General features: G+C 47.4%; 2 protein-coding genes and 1 long non-coding RNA gene across 7 annotated transcripts in view; 1 reads left to right on the top strand and 2 right to left on the bottom strand.

Moving 5' to 3' along the window:
• The window catches only part of LOC128888455 (tyrosine-protein kinase Btk29A), a 145,393-nt gene that overhangs the window by 51,143 nt on the left and 76,915 nt on the right, over window positions 1-17,335 (bottom strand). The gene's annotated exons all lie outside the window — the stretch shown is intronic.
• Window positions 1-17,335, top strand: part of LOC128888479 (uncharacterized) — a 92,650-nt gene that overhangs the window by 51,426 nt on the left and 23,889 nt on the right. The window lies entirely within an intron of this gene.
• LOC128888475 (hemolymph lipopolysaccharide-binding protein-like) lies at window positions 15,285-17,129 on the bottom strand. The gene is made up of 4 exons (XM_054145351.1): window positions 17,075-17,129; window positions 16,830-16,933; window positions 16,247-16,480; window positions 15,285-15,712 (listed from the first exon to the last, which is right to left on the bottom strand). The coding sequence occupies exons 2-4, from the start codon at window positions 16,927-16,929 to the stop codon at window positions 15,408-15,410; spliced, it is 639 nt and encodes a 212-aa protein (XP_054001326.1). The 5' UTR covers window positions 16,930-16,933; window positions 17,075-17,129; the 3' UTR covers window positions 15,285-15,407.

Below are 17,335 nucleotides of genomic sequence, written 5' to 3'. Positions count from 1 at the left end.
CTCTCTCTCTCTCTCTCTCTCTCTCTCTCTCTCTCTCTCTCTCTCTCCTTCTCGCTCTCTCGCTCTCTCGCTCCACCCGCGTCTCGCCCTCGCTTTTTTCGGCTCCTCGCTTCTTGCCCCCTACCGGGTGTCAATAATTCAATCCCCGGTGGCTGCTCCATCTTCGCGCGATGGAATATCAAGCGAGTCCTGCATCCAACTTGAAGGATCGACTGATGCATCTTTCTCGGTGATAAATAACTCACGGCTTAACACGCGGTCGCGCCGCCACCGAGTGATTCGCGTCCCCTGTTCTCAACGGAGATGTATTAGTCGATGGGAAGTTCCAGGGACTTGCCACGAAACGAAAAAGAGGGACAACTCTTTTTCGGGGTGCGAGATTCGCGTCCCGTCCCCGATGACAGGTCCGTCGTAACGGATGAGAAATAGACGTCTAAATAGACTCGAAACAGTCTCTCCGATCGACAAAGGTGCCAGGCAGCGTTCAGTTCCACCCCATCTAACGTTTCCGTTTCGCCTAATTTCATTTCACAACGATTTATTAAGTAAAGAACCACCTCTCGATACCACGGGTTCCCTTTTTTTGCAACACTCGATTCGAATTCGATACGGCGCTGGTAGATTTCGTACCCGAGCCGGATCGAACGTCGTTAGCTTCTCGGTACATTAGCTCCTCGAAAAGAACGTCAAAGAAAGGTCCGATAACGAGGCGCATTCGCGATTAGATTGCCACAGTTTGATAATCACCGAATATCGGTTTTCCGAGTGTAAAGCCGACGCGAATGAATTTACGGGCAGCGCCGCGGGAATAATAAATAGCATTCGATTTATCGATAATGCAGCCAACGGCCCATGGAAATTCCATCCGACGTTTTCCTTCAAACATTTCAGCGAAAAATTCGTGTCCTTTCGGTTCTATTCACTCTTTGGTTATATTCGCCTCTATAATCGAGGAATAATTTGTCGTTAAGGTAATAATTTTAATGACTGCGTTCGCGCAATAGTAATTAACGGAATCGCCAGGAGAATTAATTAGTAACAGGACGAAGTACAAGTAGGCGTCCATTAGTTTTAAGTAATTGGCTGCCGATTATCTATCGTCCAAGGGAAAATAATCGAGAAGATATGTTTTTTTTGTCGTTACCTCATTGCCGCTTTATAGTTGCAATCTCGAGCCAAACGCATCGCATTCGGCAGAAAGAAACGCGACGATCGGCGACTACTAATTAGCAGCAATTAACAACGGTACGAGACCGAGATACGCGATTGTTTCGGTAATCAGGCATCGATCGTTGCTCGCTTCGAGATGATCGAGCACCGAAAATTGGTCTCGTCACATTTTTTTTTGTCACGCCGTTGTTCCTCTACCTCGTCGTGCTCGAGTAAAGGCAACAGCGTTATTAGCTTCGACGAGTCGAAATTAATAACAATGGGAAGTATCGGTTCGCAGTTATCGAATAATTAATAGACACTAATTGGCGTTCAGAGCGTCGGAGGAGTAGGTTCAGCTTCGCTCGAAATTTTTACCAAGAGAGGGATAATAGGGCTTCCCTAGCAGGCCCGTGCCTTGGACGCCGAAAAGCTTGGAGGTCGGTCGGATATGGTTTATATACACGGTGTCCCAGCATCGGTGGTACAACCGAAATGGGCGTGATTCTACATAAAAAAAAAAAAAAAAAAAAAAAAACAAATCGAAAGTAAAGAATAAAATTTGTTCATTCGAGGTTTCGTTCTCGAGAAAATCGGTTTCGAGTATTCAGCGAGTACGCGTACACGTGACTATGGTTTACATGGATGGATACCGGTACAAGTCACATGTACGTTTATACATATGACACTTGTAAGAAGTACTCATATACACGACACTTGTAAGTAGTACTCGTATCATTAGTATCAAGATGATGCGCTGTATTACTCATTTAATTTAAAGTCTGTATCGAGATCCATCTATCTAGGCGATAGTCGAGTGTACCCGTACTCGCTTAATATTCGAAATCGATTTTCCCGAGAACGAAACCTCGAATGAACAAATTTTATTCTTTATTTTCGATTTGTTTTTTTATATAGAATCACCTTTTTTTTTGGTTGTACCACCGATGCTGTCAGGCGGGACCAAGAGCTTGCGAGAAACGCGCAATGTCCGTTCCTCTGGTGTCGAGATGGTGCCTCCACAATTTCGACCTTCTATTTCGTTTCCGTTCTCAAACAGTTTCTATCGCATTAAAGCAGATTGCGAGCAGGTGATTAAAATGGCATTTCGGCGTACTCGATTTCCAGGGAACAATCGGCGCAGTCGTGATCGAAAGCATAAACAACGAGGGCGGGCCTGTTCGGCGGTGTAGCGAAACTCGAACGTGCAGGTCCGCCGGTGAAATATCGGGGCAAAGCGGTCGCATTCCACGGGCCGGAGCTCATTTTCCAGCCGCGTGTCGATAATTCTATCTTCGAAGCGGCCTCCTCGGTCGCCTCTTATCGTGCTTTCCCGCGGTCGGCGTCGCGACGCTCCTCCGTAATTGAATATCGATTCGCCGTGGTTTCGACGGCGGCGGATTTCGTCCGAGCGATACGATAAATTGTTTGCTAATGATCGCGCGATACTTGCCAACATTTTTGCTATTTCGGCATCGCGGAACAGACTCCGACCGACTTTTTCGTTTTTTGACACGATTGCTGCCAGATCGATACTCTTAAATATGTCTACCGCACAATCGTACTCGAATTCTCAATTTCGACAGTAACCACGGCAAATTCGCGAATCCGTTCAGATTTATTTCCACGATCACCTTCACCACGATCGCTTTTGGAATTAACTTCTTTCAGTCCCGTCACCCGTTTCTGGCTGACCTGGCAATGAACGCGTCAGCCGAGCGTCAGGATCGTTTCGAACTGCGTTCGTACGGACCACGATTCCGGTTGGCCTTTATGTTTGCGGAACATTAGGTTGCAGCTCGTGGACCGGGTCCGGTGACTCGTTTGTTCGTTCGGTTCGTGTGTACGGCGAAGTTTCCAGGCTTAGGAATTTACGATTAGGCTCGTCGAATCGAATTTCGTCCCATCGAAACGCTATAACTGCGCGCGACGGTCTAATCGATAGTTCTTGTTTGGATTTAACGTGCTCCCCTGTTTAGCTGCTGGTTTATTTATCCGGCCGCGGCTCGGCCCACTTTCCAGCCGCGTTTGCGGCCGAATCGACGCTCGTTAATCTTCGCCCGGTGTTTTTAACGTTGCTGCTTTCTCGTTCGACTCCTTTTCGACGGGACACAATAGGCGACGTCGGACCGGATTTCGGTCGACGAGGAAAGCTCGAAAATTCATAGTTTAAACTCGCTGGAAACGTGGTTCGCTGAAAATCCACGCAAACCTCATCGGTACCGTGATAACTGGAACCGTCTGGTTTCCTTTTGTCTTTCGCGCGATACGGATTACGCGTTCTGGTAGGGCAATCGGGATAAAAGGGGAGAAAGTGAGCCTCGAGTAATTCTCTTTAGAGGTCGATTGAAATTATTGTACTGGTCTCTAGAAATAATCGGCTTATATAACGAGAAACGATAGACGTGGGGTGAAGCCAGGCTGGATGGCAAGGATCGAAGCAAGAAAAACCATAGGTTTTTATAATAGTTCCTTCACCCTTTAACTTATAATTATAATTAACTTGAAATTCGAATGGAGAGAAGATCCGAGTAAAATTACCGCAAACGGTACCCAACAGCGTTGCGGCGGAAACGGAATAATGCATCGTCCACGTTCAATTAAATTCGCTGACTGTTTCTTCCTTCCTCGGCGAACCGGTGAATTCTACGCCCCGTAGGATACGAATCGCGGGAACAGTCCGCGGAGTTTTCAGTAAACGGTTCTCGAGGCGATGCCAGCGAGTCCCGTGTTCCAACGGTCGCATACTCAGTCGCTGAACAGCAAAATTCAAACGTCACCGAAGCAAACACTCGCGGTTGATTACTTTGACAACGACGAGAACGAGGGAACTGAACACGCGGGCGCGCGTGTCTCTCGAAAATCGCGGAACGGAACTCCTAATTCGATCACTTGCAAAAATCCGCCGAAACGCGAGGGCTTCGTTTTTCATCGACGTATTTCGTCTCTCTGAATTTAAAGCCTCGAACGAAAATGCCGCAAGAATCCTCCGACTACTTGGAAAAGAAAAGACGTTCGCAGTTCGAGGGTCGTCGAATTCTTCGAAGCCGAATATATGTAAATGATCCGACTTCCTACGAGATTCACCGCTTAGCGGCCATTTCCTACCCTAACCTCGCGTCTTAACGATGCCATCGTCGCGATTCCGTCGAATTGGCAGCGCGGATCGATCCGCGCAGCTCCGTCGGAGGATTTTGGAGATCGTCCAAAACTTCCGGGGAGTTGGTAGAATTTTAATTACGCCCCAGCAGGAACAGCAGTGCCCCGAAACGACAACAAAAAGGGGCCGCGTGTTCGGTATACACACGGCTTGCCCTTTTTTCTCGCCGCTCCTTCTCTTTTCGCGAGCTGGAACACGGCAGGCATTCTCTCGTTCCGGCAAATAGGACGTCCGCGTCGAGCTGGAGGGATTTTTCCTTTCTCCATCTGTTTTCGCGTTCGTGTGCCGCGGACCCGAGAATTAGCCCGATTTATTCTAATCGGGACGCCTTTAATTGCCGCGTTCTCTCCACGGTAAAATCCGCGGGAAGCCGAGCTCTGGTTTCGCGCGAGCCAGTCGGCATGCAAATCCTCCCTCGTTGGAAACAGGTTCGAACGCTTACGCGGCGAGTACGATCGCCTTTGCGATCGTTAATCCGATTTAGTTCGAACCGTTTTCAACGCTGTTAACTCGCGCGGAGTTCGTCGAGCCGATTACGGGGCAAATGTTAACTCGTATACGGTCGATCCTCGAGTCGCACGGTCAATTCGTTCCAGACTTGGAATAGAAGCAAGTCGAATCGCAAGCAAGCAAAGCAAGTAAGAATTCGCTGGTCTTTTGTTTGAACCGAGCGCCGTGGAGTTTCTACCGTCAGCTGGGAAAAAGATCGCGTTCGCTGTTTTCCGGAGATTTTCGCACCGTACGACTTCTATCCGAATAATTTCACCGTCGCGACGCGTCCCGCTGGAGAACGGACGAGGGTTCTTCGGGCTGAACGACGAGTCGCGAGCGTGGCCAGAGTGCAAGAGACTCTCGATAATGTCTTTATCGGAGCTCCGGCCGGAGACTGGACGGACGTTCGAGCAAGGACCGGTTCCGTTGCCAAGGTTTCAGCCATCGAGCTCAGGATTATCGGTTAACTGTGCCCGTCCCCGTTACTCGCGATAACGGGAGACCGCGGAAGTGCTCGATTTTAAGCGATCGATGCCGCAATTGCGACACCGATGATAAACGACCGGACGCGCGGAACTTACTTGGTCTCGATGGATGGACGCGCCGCGCGGAACTTCTTACTCACCTGTAACAGATAAACATATATCCTTAGATGATAAATGGACCGCGGAGACCCGGCAAATTGCGATAGAGAGCGAGAAATTTATCGCTATACGAGCGATAGACGACATCGCGATTTTTCTTGATAATTTTTTTCGAATTGACGAATTATTCTTCAACGCGTTAAAAAGGATGAGTTTCTCTGGATTTTCCTCGAGCATTTCAGAACGTTACAACACCGGGAAATGGAGTTCGTCGGGAGTATCTATTAATACGTTTTCGATGAAATAATCGCGAACCGCGGACAACGTATTACCGCGCTATTAACGCTATCAACGTAACGCTATCAACGTAACGCACACTCGCAGGTTAAATATTAACAGTATTTTCCGATACTCGTCAGCGGGATGGTACCCCCGGGTACGTTCCACCGTAGCGGTTTTCGAGATACGAAACCTCCCCCGTATCGAATTTTATTATCTATTTATTTATTAACGCGACAGCCTAAAGGTATGGTTACTCCAGCGAAAAGCAACCGTCGATGCTCAGTAACATGGAGTAAATCGAGCTCGGTCAGTTCGACGACCACGCGAAACGTAAACAGAGCATGTATGCACGCGTTTGTTTCGGCGTGCAGTGCCGTCATCGAATTAACTGGGAAATGGACGATAAAAGGCTTATCCGGGATTGAGAATTAAATCAGATTAACGAGCTCGACGCGGGACCGGGAGACATTACGATCAATCCGCAGTTAGATTAAATCGGCTAGACGGCCATTACCGGTACCACGGGGACAGGACGACGAAGATGGAGAGAGCCGATTCGTCTCGATAACCTTAAGCTTGATAGGAACCTCGAGGCGGGCGAACCGAGGCAAAATACCTCGATTCCGGTGATATTAAAATTACCTCCGTCCAAGATTCTTTGCCTCGATCGCGAAGAGGAAAAGAAGAACCACCCCGACCCACTTCTTCGCCGTTCGTTTGCGAATTAAAAGGGCTTTGAGAATCGTTCGCTGCGGAGTAACTTTCTCAACTTTCGTTCGAATTTGCGTCAAGATGGTTGTTCCGTGGATATATTTAACCGGGAATTGCAACAAAACTTCGCTCGATTCTTCTTTGACTAGATACGAATCACATGGATCTATCTCGATTTACATTGGCCAGCCCAGTTTTATGGAAAACTGCCGATTTTCAAAGCGATCCTGTTAGGATCCTGCGCTTCGCACTCGAGAGATGACTCCCAGTCACCGCTAGACTTTCTTTAGGTTCTTCGGAACTCAAAGTGCCAATAAAATGATTGGTTGAGGCAAAGGTGAGCTGATTCTCAAATCTCAAATTAGAGATTCAATTTTCGTAGTCAATATAATCTTAGCATTCGTGGCAATAGAATGTTAAGAATGTTAAGAAAGCATCTCGAAAGAAAGTTGCTTACAGTGCAAATTTAATATCATTACTACAGCTGAAAAGTGGAGAGAACTCGATCCGACCTTGTCGTTACTTCGCGATCAGGCTTCGAATCGAACATCCATCGACGTGGCCGATAGTTGCCGATAAATGCCTACGCGATGGACGAGCGCAACGCCGCAATTAATCGATGCGATCCGATGTTAAGTGCGTTATAACGACGGTAGCCTGCAGGGAAATTCGAATCTCGCAAAATACTCGGAGATCGAGGATTCTCCCCGAGCATTCTGCCAGGCTGCCTCTATAATTCGATGACCATTGATCGGTGCATGCCATCGATGGCTACCCAGAAAATCTAATGACAGGAATAGTGTGCAGAAGACGACCTTTCGAGTTCTACAATCCACCGTTCCTAACGCATACGCCAAGTTTTATCTAGTTCTACATACTACTAGAATTTTCACTGTCCAATCCGATCTGTCCTGTCTCGGTCCGTCCGGAGTAACTATAAGTTCGCAACTAATTATCTCGTATTACTCGCAAGGAAGGATCGTCCATCGCCGGGAACGATTGACGCAAAACTTGGAAAACTCTAGCGAACACTTTGGAAATATTCTTACTTCCATCGACTCGTGCGGCGCCAAGATATTCCAGGTTTCACTCGGTGTCGCCTTCGCAAAATATTCCAAGTCCCATACGTACTAATACGAAGCTACGAAGACAGGGAGAACGCCGAATACTTTTCATAGGTCTTTCCAGAGAGATGGAATACGGAACTTTTGATCAGGCTATTAGGACAAGTTCGAGTACTTTTCCAAGGTTTTTGGAAGATTCTTCGCGCGGCTGGATAAAGCGCGGAATATTTCGTCAGCGATCGATCAGAGAACGAATGGACTGTCGTAGGAGCATCGTCCACGTGCTCGTATCTCATTACCGCAATTAACCGGAGCCCCTTCCGTCATTATGATGATCGGACACGTGGGAACACGTCCCACTAATTAAATTGCCAACACGCGTAAGACGCGCTCGGACATCGCCTATCGATTATCCGAGTAACGTGCAATTAATCCCGATGTTAATTCCTCTCGAATGACCGCCCTCGGTCCCGTCCCTTTTCGATCTATTCCGAACTGATTCTATCTTGTTCTTAATTTGACTCGGACTACATCCACCACTGGGGCGCGATACTCTTCCGCTCTTCGTTGGTCGTATTTACGTTATACAAGCTCGACGTCGCAATGCTCGAGAGGCTCAGTGTCTGTTCGTTATCCCGCGGGCGAGGAGAGCCGCGAGATGCGCTGGCGACAATGCTTAAAGATCCGACAAAGACTGTTGCTCCGGCTCCGAACTTTTGTCTCGTCGCGTCCTCTTTTTATTTCCCCTCTCCGCGATCCTCGATCCTCCGTCTCGCGTTTTCGCCTCTCCGATCTCTTTTGTTTTAATGCAAGCAACGCGGCCACCCGTCTCAAAGCCGACCGCGCTGATGCATTTCACGCGTAATTTAACTCGAGCGACGAGTCGACGCACACCCTTCCCTTTCACGTCCCTTTTTCTCATCCGTTCCGGACGCGACATTCATCTCCCGCGGCGATTATTAACCCATCGACGTCTCGACTTTTCTCTCTTTGCAAATCGAGACACTGGCGAAGAACACTTCGAAAGGTTTTGTCGTTGGCTCGAGCAACGGAGATCAACATCCTTTCTCGGTGGACCTATCGACGTTCATTTTGTAACGGGACAAACGGGATTAGTCTTAAAAACGCTTTTCTCGATTAACGCGTTGATCGCCGCGTCACCCGTGTATATGGCTGACAGCGCTTTTCACCGAGGAACTGATGAAAGAATTAATTCTTAAAGTTAAATATCAAAAAAAAAAAAAAAAAAATAATGAATTTGAATTTCTATGAACATATAAACACAAATACTGTAACAAATGTTTGATTATGCAATTTCTAATAATCCCTAAGCAAAGTTTAATCACGGTAGAAATTTTCACGAGTATCAGTCTGCCAGTGAACGTGTCGAAAATACAGTCTACGTGAACTTAAATCGAATAATGCACGAACAATTCATGAATAATTCACGTATCGCATGTAAACGCTGTATAGAAAAGTTCGAAGACCGCGATTGACTGGTCGTGGTTGGTTTAGGGTTCGAAACCAAGGTAATATTCCCGTAAATTAAGTAGCCTGTATTTTCGTTCGAGAACAAAGTAAGACATCGGATGGATAATTTAACCGGAGCCCTCGTCTCTCACCGCTGTCCTGCTCCAGACGCGACGTTGACTCCGTCAGCTTCCCTTCTGGACACGTAGATACTCTTATCCCCCTCGGGTCACCAAAGCCACGGGATTCGTAGGACTTTAGCCAGGATATATTTGCGGCTGACGGCTACAAGAGTCACGCGCCTCGAATAAAATACCGCTCCGTCGGGACGACGTCGAGCAGCGAACCGCGATTTTTTATTTAAAAAAAAGACGCCGTCCATCGGGAGATTTTCACCCGTGATACTCGCTACCGCAGACGGTCGTCAACGACCGAGCGAGCTTTCGTCGCGGAAACGTAGAATAGAACTTTTGACAAGTCGCGTCTGACCATTACTCGCTGCCTCTACTTCCCTCGATGTCGCGTCTGACCGATGCTCGTTCTTTCCACTCGCCTTGATTGTACTCGAGCGGGCACGGATCGCCACGCGATCGTTGCAAGTTCAACGCGACGAATGCGACGATATTACTCTCGATCATTTCTATCGGGATTCAATTTTATTTACTTTTTTTAACTTCACCGAAATTTATTTTCTTCGACGCTTGACTTTCGGAACGAATTACTTTAGTTCCTCGGTAGAAAAATCACTGTCACCCACGTTTGGCGATCAACGCGGTAACAGATATCACGGGCGAGTATACAAGTTTTATTCGCGCGAAAGAGAGTGATTCGACCCCGATGAAGTCGGTCGAGGCGTAAAGTTTGTAGAAAAGTGTAATCGAACGCACAGCGCTATTCCAAAGGGAAGAGGGATTATATGGATTACATGGATTATATGGATTATATGGATTACTAAAGCAAGGAGGCCGAAACTTTGGATTAAGACTACGGGACTGTCGGAGTCCTCTTCCATCGGTCTAATATCCAAATGGCTGTCGCGTACACTTCAGCGACCAGAGGTAACTTTGGCGTCGCATGAAATATTTCTTTCCCAGGCTAGTGAGTTAACCAGGCCGTTTCTTAACCCAGATTACACCCGCGCAAACTTCGCCACGCATCGAGGGTTCGCGCGTCTCCATAGTTTTCGTTTACGTGTAATTTTCCTGCGGACGGTTGCATCGATCGTGCTGGAACGTTAACTGGGAATACTCGCCGAATCAAGAAGGCACGAGCCACGTTTCGAATGTCTCCTGAAAGGTGGAACGTCGCGCGAGAGCGTTAGAGACGATCGACGATCGGCGCGAAGATCAAAGCGCCGGCGCGCGTGCAGGGAACAGGAGAGGAGTTGAACCAGACTTAATTAAAATCGAGATCGTGTTGCGAGCGGGCCGCGTTTCGGAATACCTCGTGACCGAGTCGAGAGTTTGAAAACTCGAGCCGAGAAAATGAAACGATCCAAGTTTCATATTCCGACGGCGTTCAACGCAAAGTTATCTAACCTTTGCGACAAACGGCTCGAAAGATTGCCCGCTTGTGAAAGGAATTTAAAGTGTACCCGGCTTCCTTTTGTCGCGTTTTTTCCCCGCTGGTTCCATGTATTCCTTGACGTCTCGTTCGCGAGTGCTGCCGGAAAGTACGTCGCAAAATATTGCTCGACGAAACGCAAACTTTTCTTGTTCCTCTGGAGAGAGAGAGAGACAGACAGACAGACAGACAGAGAGACAGACAGACAGACAGAGAGAGAGAGAGAGAGAGAGAGAGAGAGAGAGAGAGAGAGAGAGAGAGATTTTTCATCTTTAATCGCGCTGCAGTGGCAACGTTATTCTTTATTCCCCGCGCTGAAAACGTACGCGAGAGTCGAACCGAACGCACGAGTGGTATTTCATCCTGTCGACGCGAGAAGAACTTACAGTGAATGGGTCTATCTTCCACGATGACGAGTGGTGTTTGGAAAATGGAATTTATACATTGGTATCTCGTATATACTGTCGGTCCCATAAATATTCGTACCTTCCGTGTCTATTATAAGAATTCGCCTAAATTGAGCGATGGGTTTGACGCTTACTGTTTAGTTCGTTTCGAATCTAATTCGAAAATTCCAATATTTGTCACAAGAGGGGTGGGGGAGAAGGGCGACGAAAAAGAAACGAGGGAAGAAGTGAAAAGTATTTTTCCGGGTGAGCGAAGAACGCTTCCGGCGTCAGCCATTAACGCTCGATTAGAAACGTATCTTTCGTAAAATTACCCTTCCGGCTTTGCCGTTCGAACCGCCCCGGAAACTTCGTCTTTGGTTAACAGTGGGGCGGCGTCTCGCCGTTCCTTCTCGCTTCCGGTTGCGTCCACCCACTCGACGAATTTGTTTAAACAGCGATGTTTTCGCAATAACGAAATTATTCTAAATCGCAGAATAAATATTCGTACCCTCTATCGAAGAAATTAGTTTGAATTAAATAGTAGCTTTGATGTTTCCAAACGTATGTTTACACGAATCTAAACGTACATCTAATATACAAGCTTATTCACATTATAGATACTTGTGACGAAACGTTCATTTGGTAAGATCGAAGCTATTATTTAATTTAGTCAAACTTCTTCGACAGAGAAGCGAGAGTACGAATATTTATTCTGCGATTTAGAATAATTTCGTTGTTCCGAAAACATTTTGCTCCTAACGATAGAGAGATTTATAGACGCATTTCTGGACTAACGTTGCGGTACAGGCTGCAGACTGCGACAACGTGGACCGAGTTTAACGAAGCGATACAGTTTAACGCACCCTCGCCGTGCCAATGGAACAATTTCGCCCTAACGATGGTCCGAGTGCTCGCTACAATTTCACCTAATGTCGTTCCGCTCGAGGCGCTCGGAACGCATTCTGCGTGCTACTTTGTTGCGCTTGTACCCGGAACTATTTGCGGTGTCTTGACGAGCGTTTCAGCGTTTACGGTTCCACGAGCGAGTTGAACGATCGAGGCTCTAACCGAATCGATATCAACGCGTAACTCGATATTTCTTTGTTAACAATTAAACTCGGAACAATAATTCGAATATAACAGAAACTGTATTCGTTGAAGTTCCGCGAACGTCTGACGACGGTGTAATCGATCACCGTCTTGTTCGTCTTCGATATTACGCAACCGGCCACGATTCGATATATTATCCATGTTACTGCTCGTAACGATCTAATTGCAGTCGGAGGTGGGCTAGCATTCCAGTCGAATATTAGAATCGTTTCTGCTTTAAACACGCGAGTTTAATAAACGTCCGCTTGGCTCCTTTCGTCCCCTCTGTCCCCAGCCGCGTCTTCCTTCCCGTCGTCCCATTTTCCCCGGTTCTTCCGCAGCGTTCCTTTGGCGAGGGCGTAACAGGCTGTAATTGAAAAATACCTCGGGCGCTTTGACACGGTCCTCGTCCCTTTCATTCGCGCCGAATGTCGCCTCCTCGCCGCTGGAGAACGGTGAAACCGAAGAAAATACACACGTAATACGCGCGTCGAGGTAAGGTTCCGCGACAACTCCGAGGAGCCGAAGAAGAAAGCAGCCGCGTAAACCTCGGCCGTCGCGACGCGCGCCTCGGTGGCCTAATTAGGAGCCGTTGCATGCCTCAAAGCGACGATAGACCGGCGCACAAAGCCGCGTAGGATGCGCCCGACGAAATGTCCCTAGGTGAAATTCCTCATTACGACTCCGCGCGACGAGCCAGCCGTGCTCTAACGCGCACTCGTTACCGAATTCCCTCTCTCTTCCATTCCTGTTTCTTACCCTACGTTTCTCGAGAGTTCATTAAAATCGAGACTCGTCCATCGGCATCGGGGCCTCGGTTTCTTTCCTATTGTTATGCTCGTTTTACCGTCTGTTCCAGCCTACGCAACGCGAGAAATTTGTTAGGATGTTTATGGCACAGGGCTATTTTTTTTTTTTTTTTTTTTAAGGAGTAGGATTAGTCGGAGTCTTTTTACAAACAGCGATGATAGATAGTAACGAGGTTGTCGTAACCTCTTCGTGGACGAGTTTTCTTCGCGCTTCTCTGGTAGCTCCAACTGTACGTCGGAAATTGTCAGTGCGCAGCCAAACTATATTTTTACTCCTCTTGTCGAAGGGATTCTGTAGCGAATAAGTTACTATCAAATTTTTGTTCTTTTTATTATAGACAGTCACACGAGCGAAGAACGGCCATCGTCGACCCTTCTTCTTTCCGCGAGAAATTCGTTGCGAATCTATTCGACCGTTCCACGTATAAACAACGCCAGGGTATCCACTGCTGCCAGAGTAAGAAAGAGCTTCAACGGCGAAGGGTAGTTTTCTAATGGAGAAAGGCGAGAGAGCCGTTCGCGCTTCCGTCGAAGTTGCACAAAAAGATGTTATCGGGCGAGGAAGCCGGTGGCGCGTTTCCAATGTGAAAGGGACCGGGGTTCGGGTCGTGTACGCGCATATAAAACCGCTTCCTTTGTACGTGTCGTCACAATATACGCGATTCGTCGAGGTCGTCGCCGTCGTCGTCCATGCACCCTACTCGTTCCACGAACGAGGGCTCCTTAACCTACTTTATCCCGAGAGGAGCCGACTCCGCGGATCTTAGCTAAACATCCCTTGTTCTGTCCAATCGAAATTGGATTAAAGCCATTCCGCGGTGCTCGGTATATCGTGGCCCGTGGATATCGTCCCGCGATCGGTTCGATTTTCCACAGGAGTCCCCGGTCGGCGTACAATTTTAATGGACAGCCAGTCGGAATCGTCGGACCGATGTTCTTGGCAAATGGAGAGCCGGCTTTTACCCGACGAAATTACGCCCACTCTCATTATACCAGCGTAAAATTACGTTTGTCCTGGAAACCCAGTTAAAAGGTCCTGTTCGCCGGAGCTGACGCTTCTGCTCGCGTCCGCATCGCGATTATTATTATTATTATTATTATTATGAAGAATTGTAGTAGAGCGCCTAGGTCAGGAACACCAAGCTTTCGTCATTGTATCCCCATCAGATATAATAAGACGAAGTATGGAAAAAGCCAAGGGCGAAAAAATAAGGAATAAGATAAGTGCAATAGCAAATAGGGGAAGCGAATAATCAGTAGCTCCCCAGCTGAGCACTATAAATTCAACAAACAAAACATTGCATCCCTATCACCTCAGTTAATCGTCCGAGGTGATCGTGGCGAAACTGTGAAAGGAAGCAATTCTGCCTAACTAAAGTTACATCGGAGCCAAAACGAACGCCACGAGCCAGAGGATGTTGAGAAATGCTGACTTACGACGGAACCGCGTCCTGTCTAGCCATATCGATGAATTCAATGAACATTGTAACGCGGAAGCCCTCGCGTATCGTGTTAGATTAATCTTGGAAGCCATCCCTTGTATCGCGGTAACGGGTCGAGGTAACGAGAGATGCTTGATCGATTTGGCATACGTATCGTCGATACGCGGCCCCGATAAACAGATCGAGGAATTTAGGGGTTGCACGGGGATTACCCCTAACGCCGGCAGAGGCGAAACTTACGCGCCGTAACTTCCGGCGCGGATCGAGCAACGTCGATCGAGAATTGCGCTCGAGTCGACGATGAATGTTGCAACGATACGTTCGGTAATATCGATTTCCGCGTATTGTATTATAATTTAGTCAAACCTCTTCGACAGACACAGAGGGTACGAATATTTATTCTTGCGATTCAGAATAATTTCGTGGTTGCGAAAACATTTTTCTCCTAACGATAGAGAGATTCATAGAGGCTTTCTAGCCGTAGTTTGTCGTTACTCAAAGTATCGCGCTTTGTTTAACCCCTTTCTTTATAATAAATAGAACAAAGTTGGGTTGCAAGGGTCAACATCGAGGGAGAAATGACGAAACAAGAGTTGAATGTTTCACGCAGCATTTGCCAGCTATAATATATTCAGATGTATACAGGGTGTCCCAAAAGTCGGGGAGGAGCCGGAAATAGGGGGTAGCTGAGACGATTCTGAACGACAATTTCCTTTGCGAAAATGTCGGATGGGGCTTCGTTAAGGAGATATCAAGAGAAAACATTGACCAATTAGAGCGCGCGTAGACCGTTGGAGCGGCCGCGGTAGCGAAGGCTACGGCGCTGAGCGGCCGCGTCGATATCCTTCGATGCACGTCGAGTCACTTGTTCGCGTACGAGAGCGGCTACCTAGCGCGTAGCCTTCGCTACCGCGGCCGCTCCCAACGGTCTACGCGCGCTCTGATTGGTCGGAGTTTTCGCTTAATATCTCCTTAACGAAGCCCCATCCGACATTTTCGCAAAGGAAATTGTTGTTCTGAATCGTCTCAGCTAGCCCTCACTTCCGACTCCTCCCCGACTTTTGGGACACCCTGTACATTGATACACAAATACAAGTAATACCACCAATGAATACAAGTCCAGCAGTTGCAGGCGAGAGTAAAGCGTCGTTTAATATTAGAGAAATTGTGTCTCTTTAATCTCACAGAAGACAAGGTCAAAGCTCAGCACATGGTGATCTCGCAGAAGTACGGGAACGTGTTGTCGCACTGGATGTCGTCCATTCCGCCGTGTTTTCTCAGAAGAATCGCGCAGTTCTGACGACCACCCGCGTTGTCTGGATCGTTCGGGATCGCTGGAGTCCACCTGTCGTAGCCAGATTTCTCCAGCGACTCGCCCATGACGGTCATCCAGTCGCCTTCCTCGAACAAGTCGTGTATACCTAGCCAAGCGTTGTCGATGTTCGCAGCCTGCATACTTTTTATCAGAACTGCTTCCTCGGCCAACGAGTTCGGGACGACCAGGTAACCTATCGAACAGCGTTCATTTAACCCTTTGCACTCGAGAGTGCACTCTCAGTCATAGCTTTTCTTTAGGTTTGATTTCTTTGGAACTCGGAATGTCAATAACACGATTGTCGTTGAGGCAAAGGTGACTCGATTCTCGTATCTCGAATTAGAGATCTCATTCGAGAAGTGAATCTAAGTTTAGCATTCGTGACAACAGAATGCTAAGAAAGCATCTCGAGTCGCCGATAGAGAGCAGAAAACAAGATCTCGAGTGCAAAGAGTTAACTTTCGTTCGCGTTCACGTACACCAGAGACGTTTGAAATCATTGACCGTATAAAAATTTCCAATGTAGATTCGTTCCAACAACGGATGGCGATAACACATCTCTATACGAGCTTTTATTTCCTAACTATTTTTATCGGAATTCGATAAAAATAATTCTTTTTGTATCCAGACGAAATCCATATCTGATACCATCGGGAGGGAACGTATCGGTAAAACGTAACCCAAATTAAGCTAAAATTTAGATAAATCTTTTTTCGATTCGCATCACCTCCTTCGTTCTCGCAGGACTTGCGCGCAGCGTTCCATTTCAGCTTGCGAGTGTGCAGCTTATGGGCTCCTATCCCGGGCGTGACAACGTAGTCGTCCCTCGGTAAAACGTTCGTGCAATTAGGTTTAACGCAATTCGTCCATGGCGCCCATCCGACACCGTAAAATATCTGTTGGTTAGCCTGGTAATTCCTGTCTCCGTTCAAAGTAATCGTCGGCGTCGGTTGCAGGGAACCTGGAAGAACGCTTCGATCTTTTTACGCGTTCCTCCTGTAAGCTGAGAACGGCGAGAACCATAATTCAGTCTCGAGTTTAATCGAGCGGAATTGGTTCGAACTGGGATATCAACGTTCCATCGTGGAGACGATCGTTTGGTAAAATAAATGTTTATTTAATACGTCCAGATAAATATCACGATACAATTGAATCGTGATTCAATCGTGATTCTATTCGCGTTCAGGGCGCTCTCGGTAAAGCATCGAGTCTGTTTATGCTTGGTAGATATCGTTGCGTCTTTCAACGCCGACAACCACGAACAAATTAAATATAAAATAAAATTAAAGATACAACAGTCGCGGAGTTACCTTTAGAAATAGGCGCGAGCTCCGAATCCGAGCTCATGTTGTCTGGCAACACGCGGGCCAAGGCTCCGCTCGCAAACACGAGGAGAATTAGCTTCAACATCGTGCTTCGAAAAGAACAAAAATATACATGTCGAATCGAGTAACCTCCTCCTTGTCGAAGTCGGTTAAAAACGTTATCGATGACCGAATATGGAACAACTGAACTCCGAGTGAAAGCTTCAAAGCGACACAGTCTATTCACTTACGACGAACGTTGACGTCTCGTTGACGAGCCGAACGACGAAGATTAACTGAACGTGTCGCGGACGTTCGTCAGCTTTTTATGCCGTTGCGTCGCGTACACGCACGCATCTGCTCTTTGTCTGTCGGACAATCCGGCCGGGGAGCCTTGAAATCGAAAGATCACGTTCAGCTGGACCTGCAGCTTTATTTTTAAAACGTCAGGGTATTCCCCGCATCTTTGAGATATGACGCATTCTTTGGCGCATGACTTCTTGACAAAATAA

This window comes from Hylaeus anthracinus, unplaced genomic scaffold (assembly GCF_026225885.1).
Source record: "Hylaeus anthracinus isolate JK02 unplaced genomic scaffold, UHH_iyHylAnth1.0_haploid 11994, whole genome shotgun sequence".
Taxonomy (NCBI): domain Eukaryota; kingdom Metazoa; phylum Arthropoda; class Insecta; order Hymenoptera; family Colletidae; genus Hylaeus; species Hylaeus anthracinus.
Note: the sequence above shows the minus strand (reverse complement) of the source record. Positions and strands in the feature narration are given on the sequence as shown.

What these genes read in the sequence shown, in the direction of transcription:
- LOC128888475 (XM_054145351.1), bottom strand. Translation starts at nt 16,929, where the DNA reads ATGTTGAAGCTAATTCTCCTCGTGTTTGCGAGCGGAGCCTTGGCCCGC. An exon ending in GCTCGCGCCTATTTCTAAAG is followed by an intron (nt 16,481 to 16,829) that starts GTAACTCCGCGA and finishes GCGTTCTTCCAG; the next exon opens with GTTCCCTGCAACCGACGCCG. An exon ending in GTCCTGCGAGAACGAAGGAG is followed by an intron (nt 15,713 to 16,246) that starts GTGATGCGAATC and finishes GCTGTTCGATAG; the next exon opens with GTTACCTGGTCGTCCCGAAC.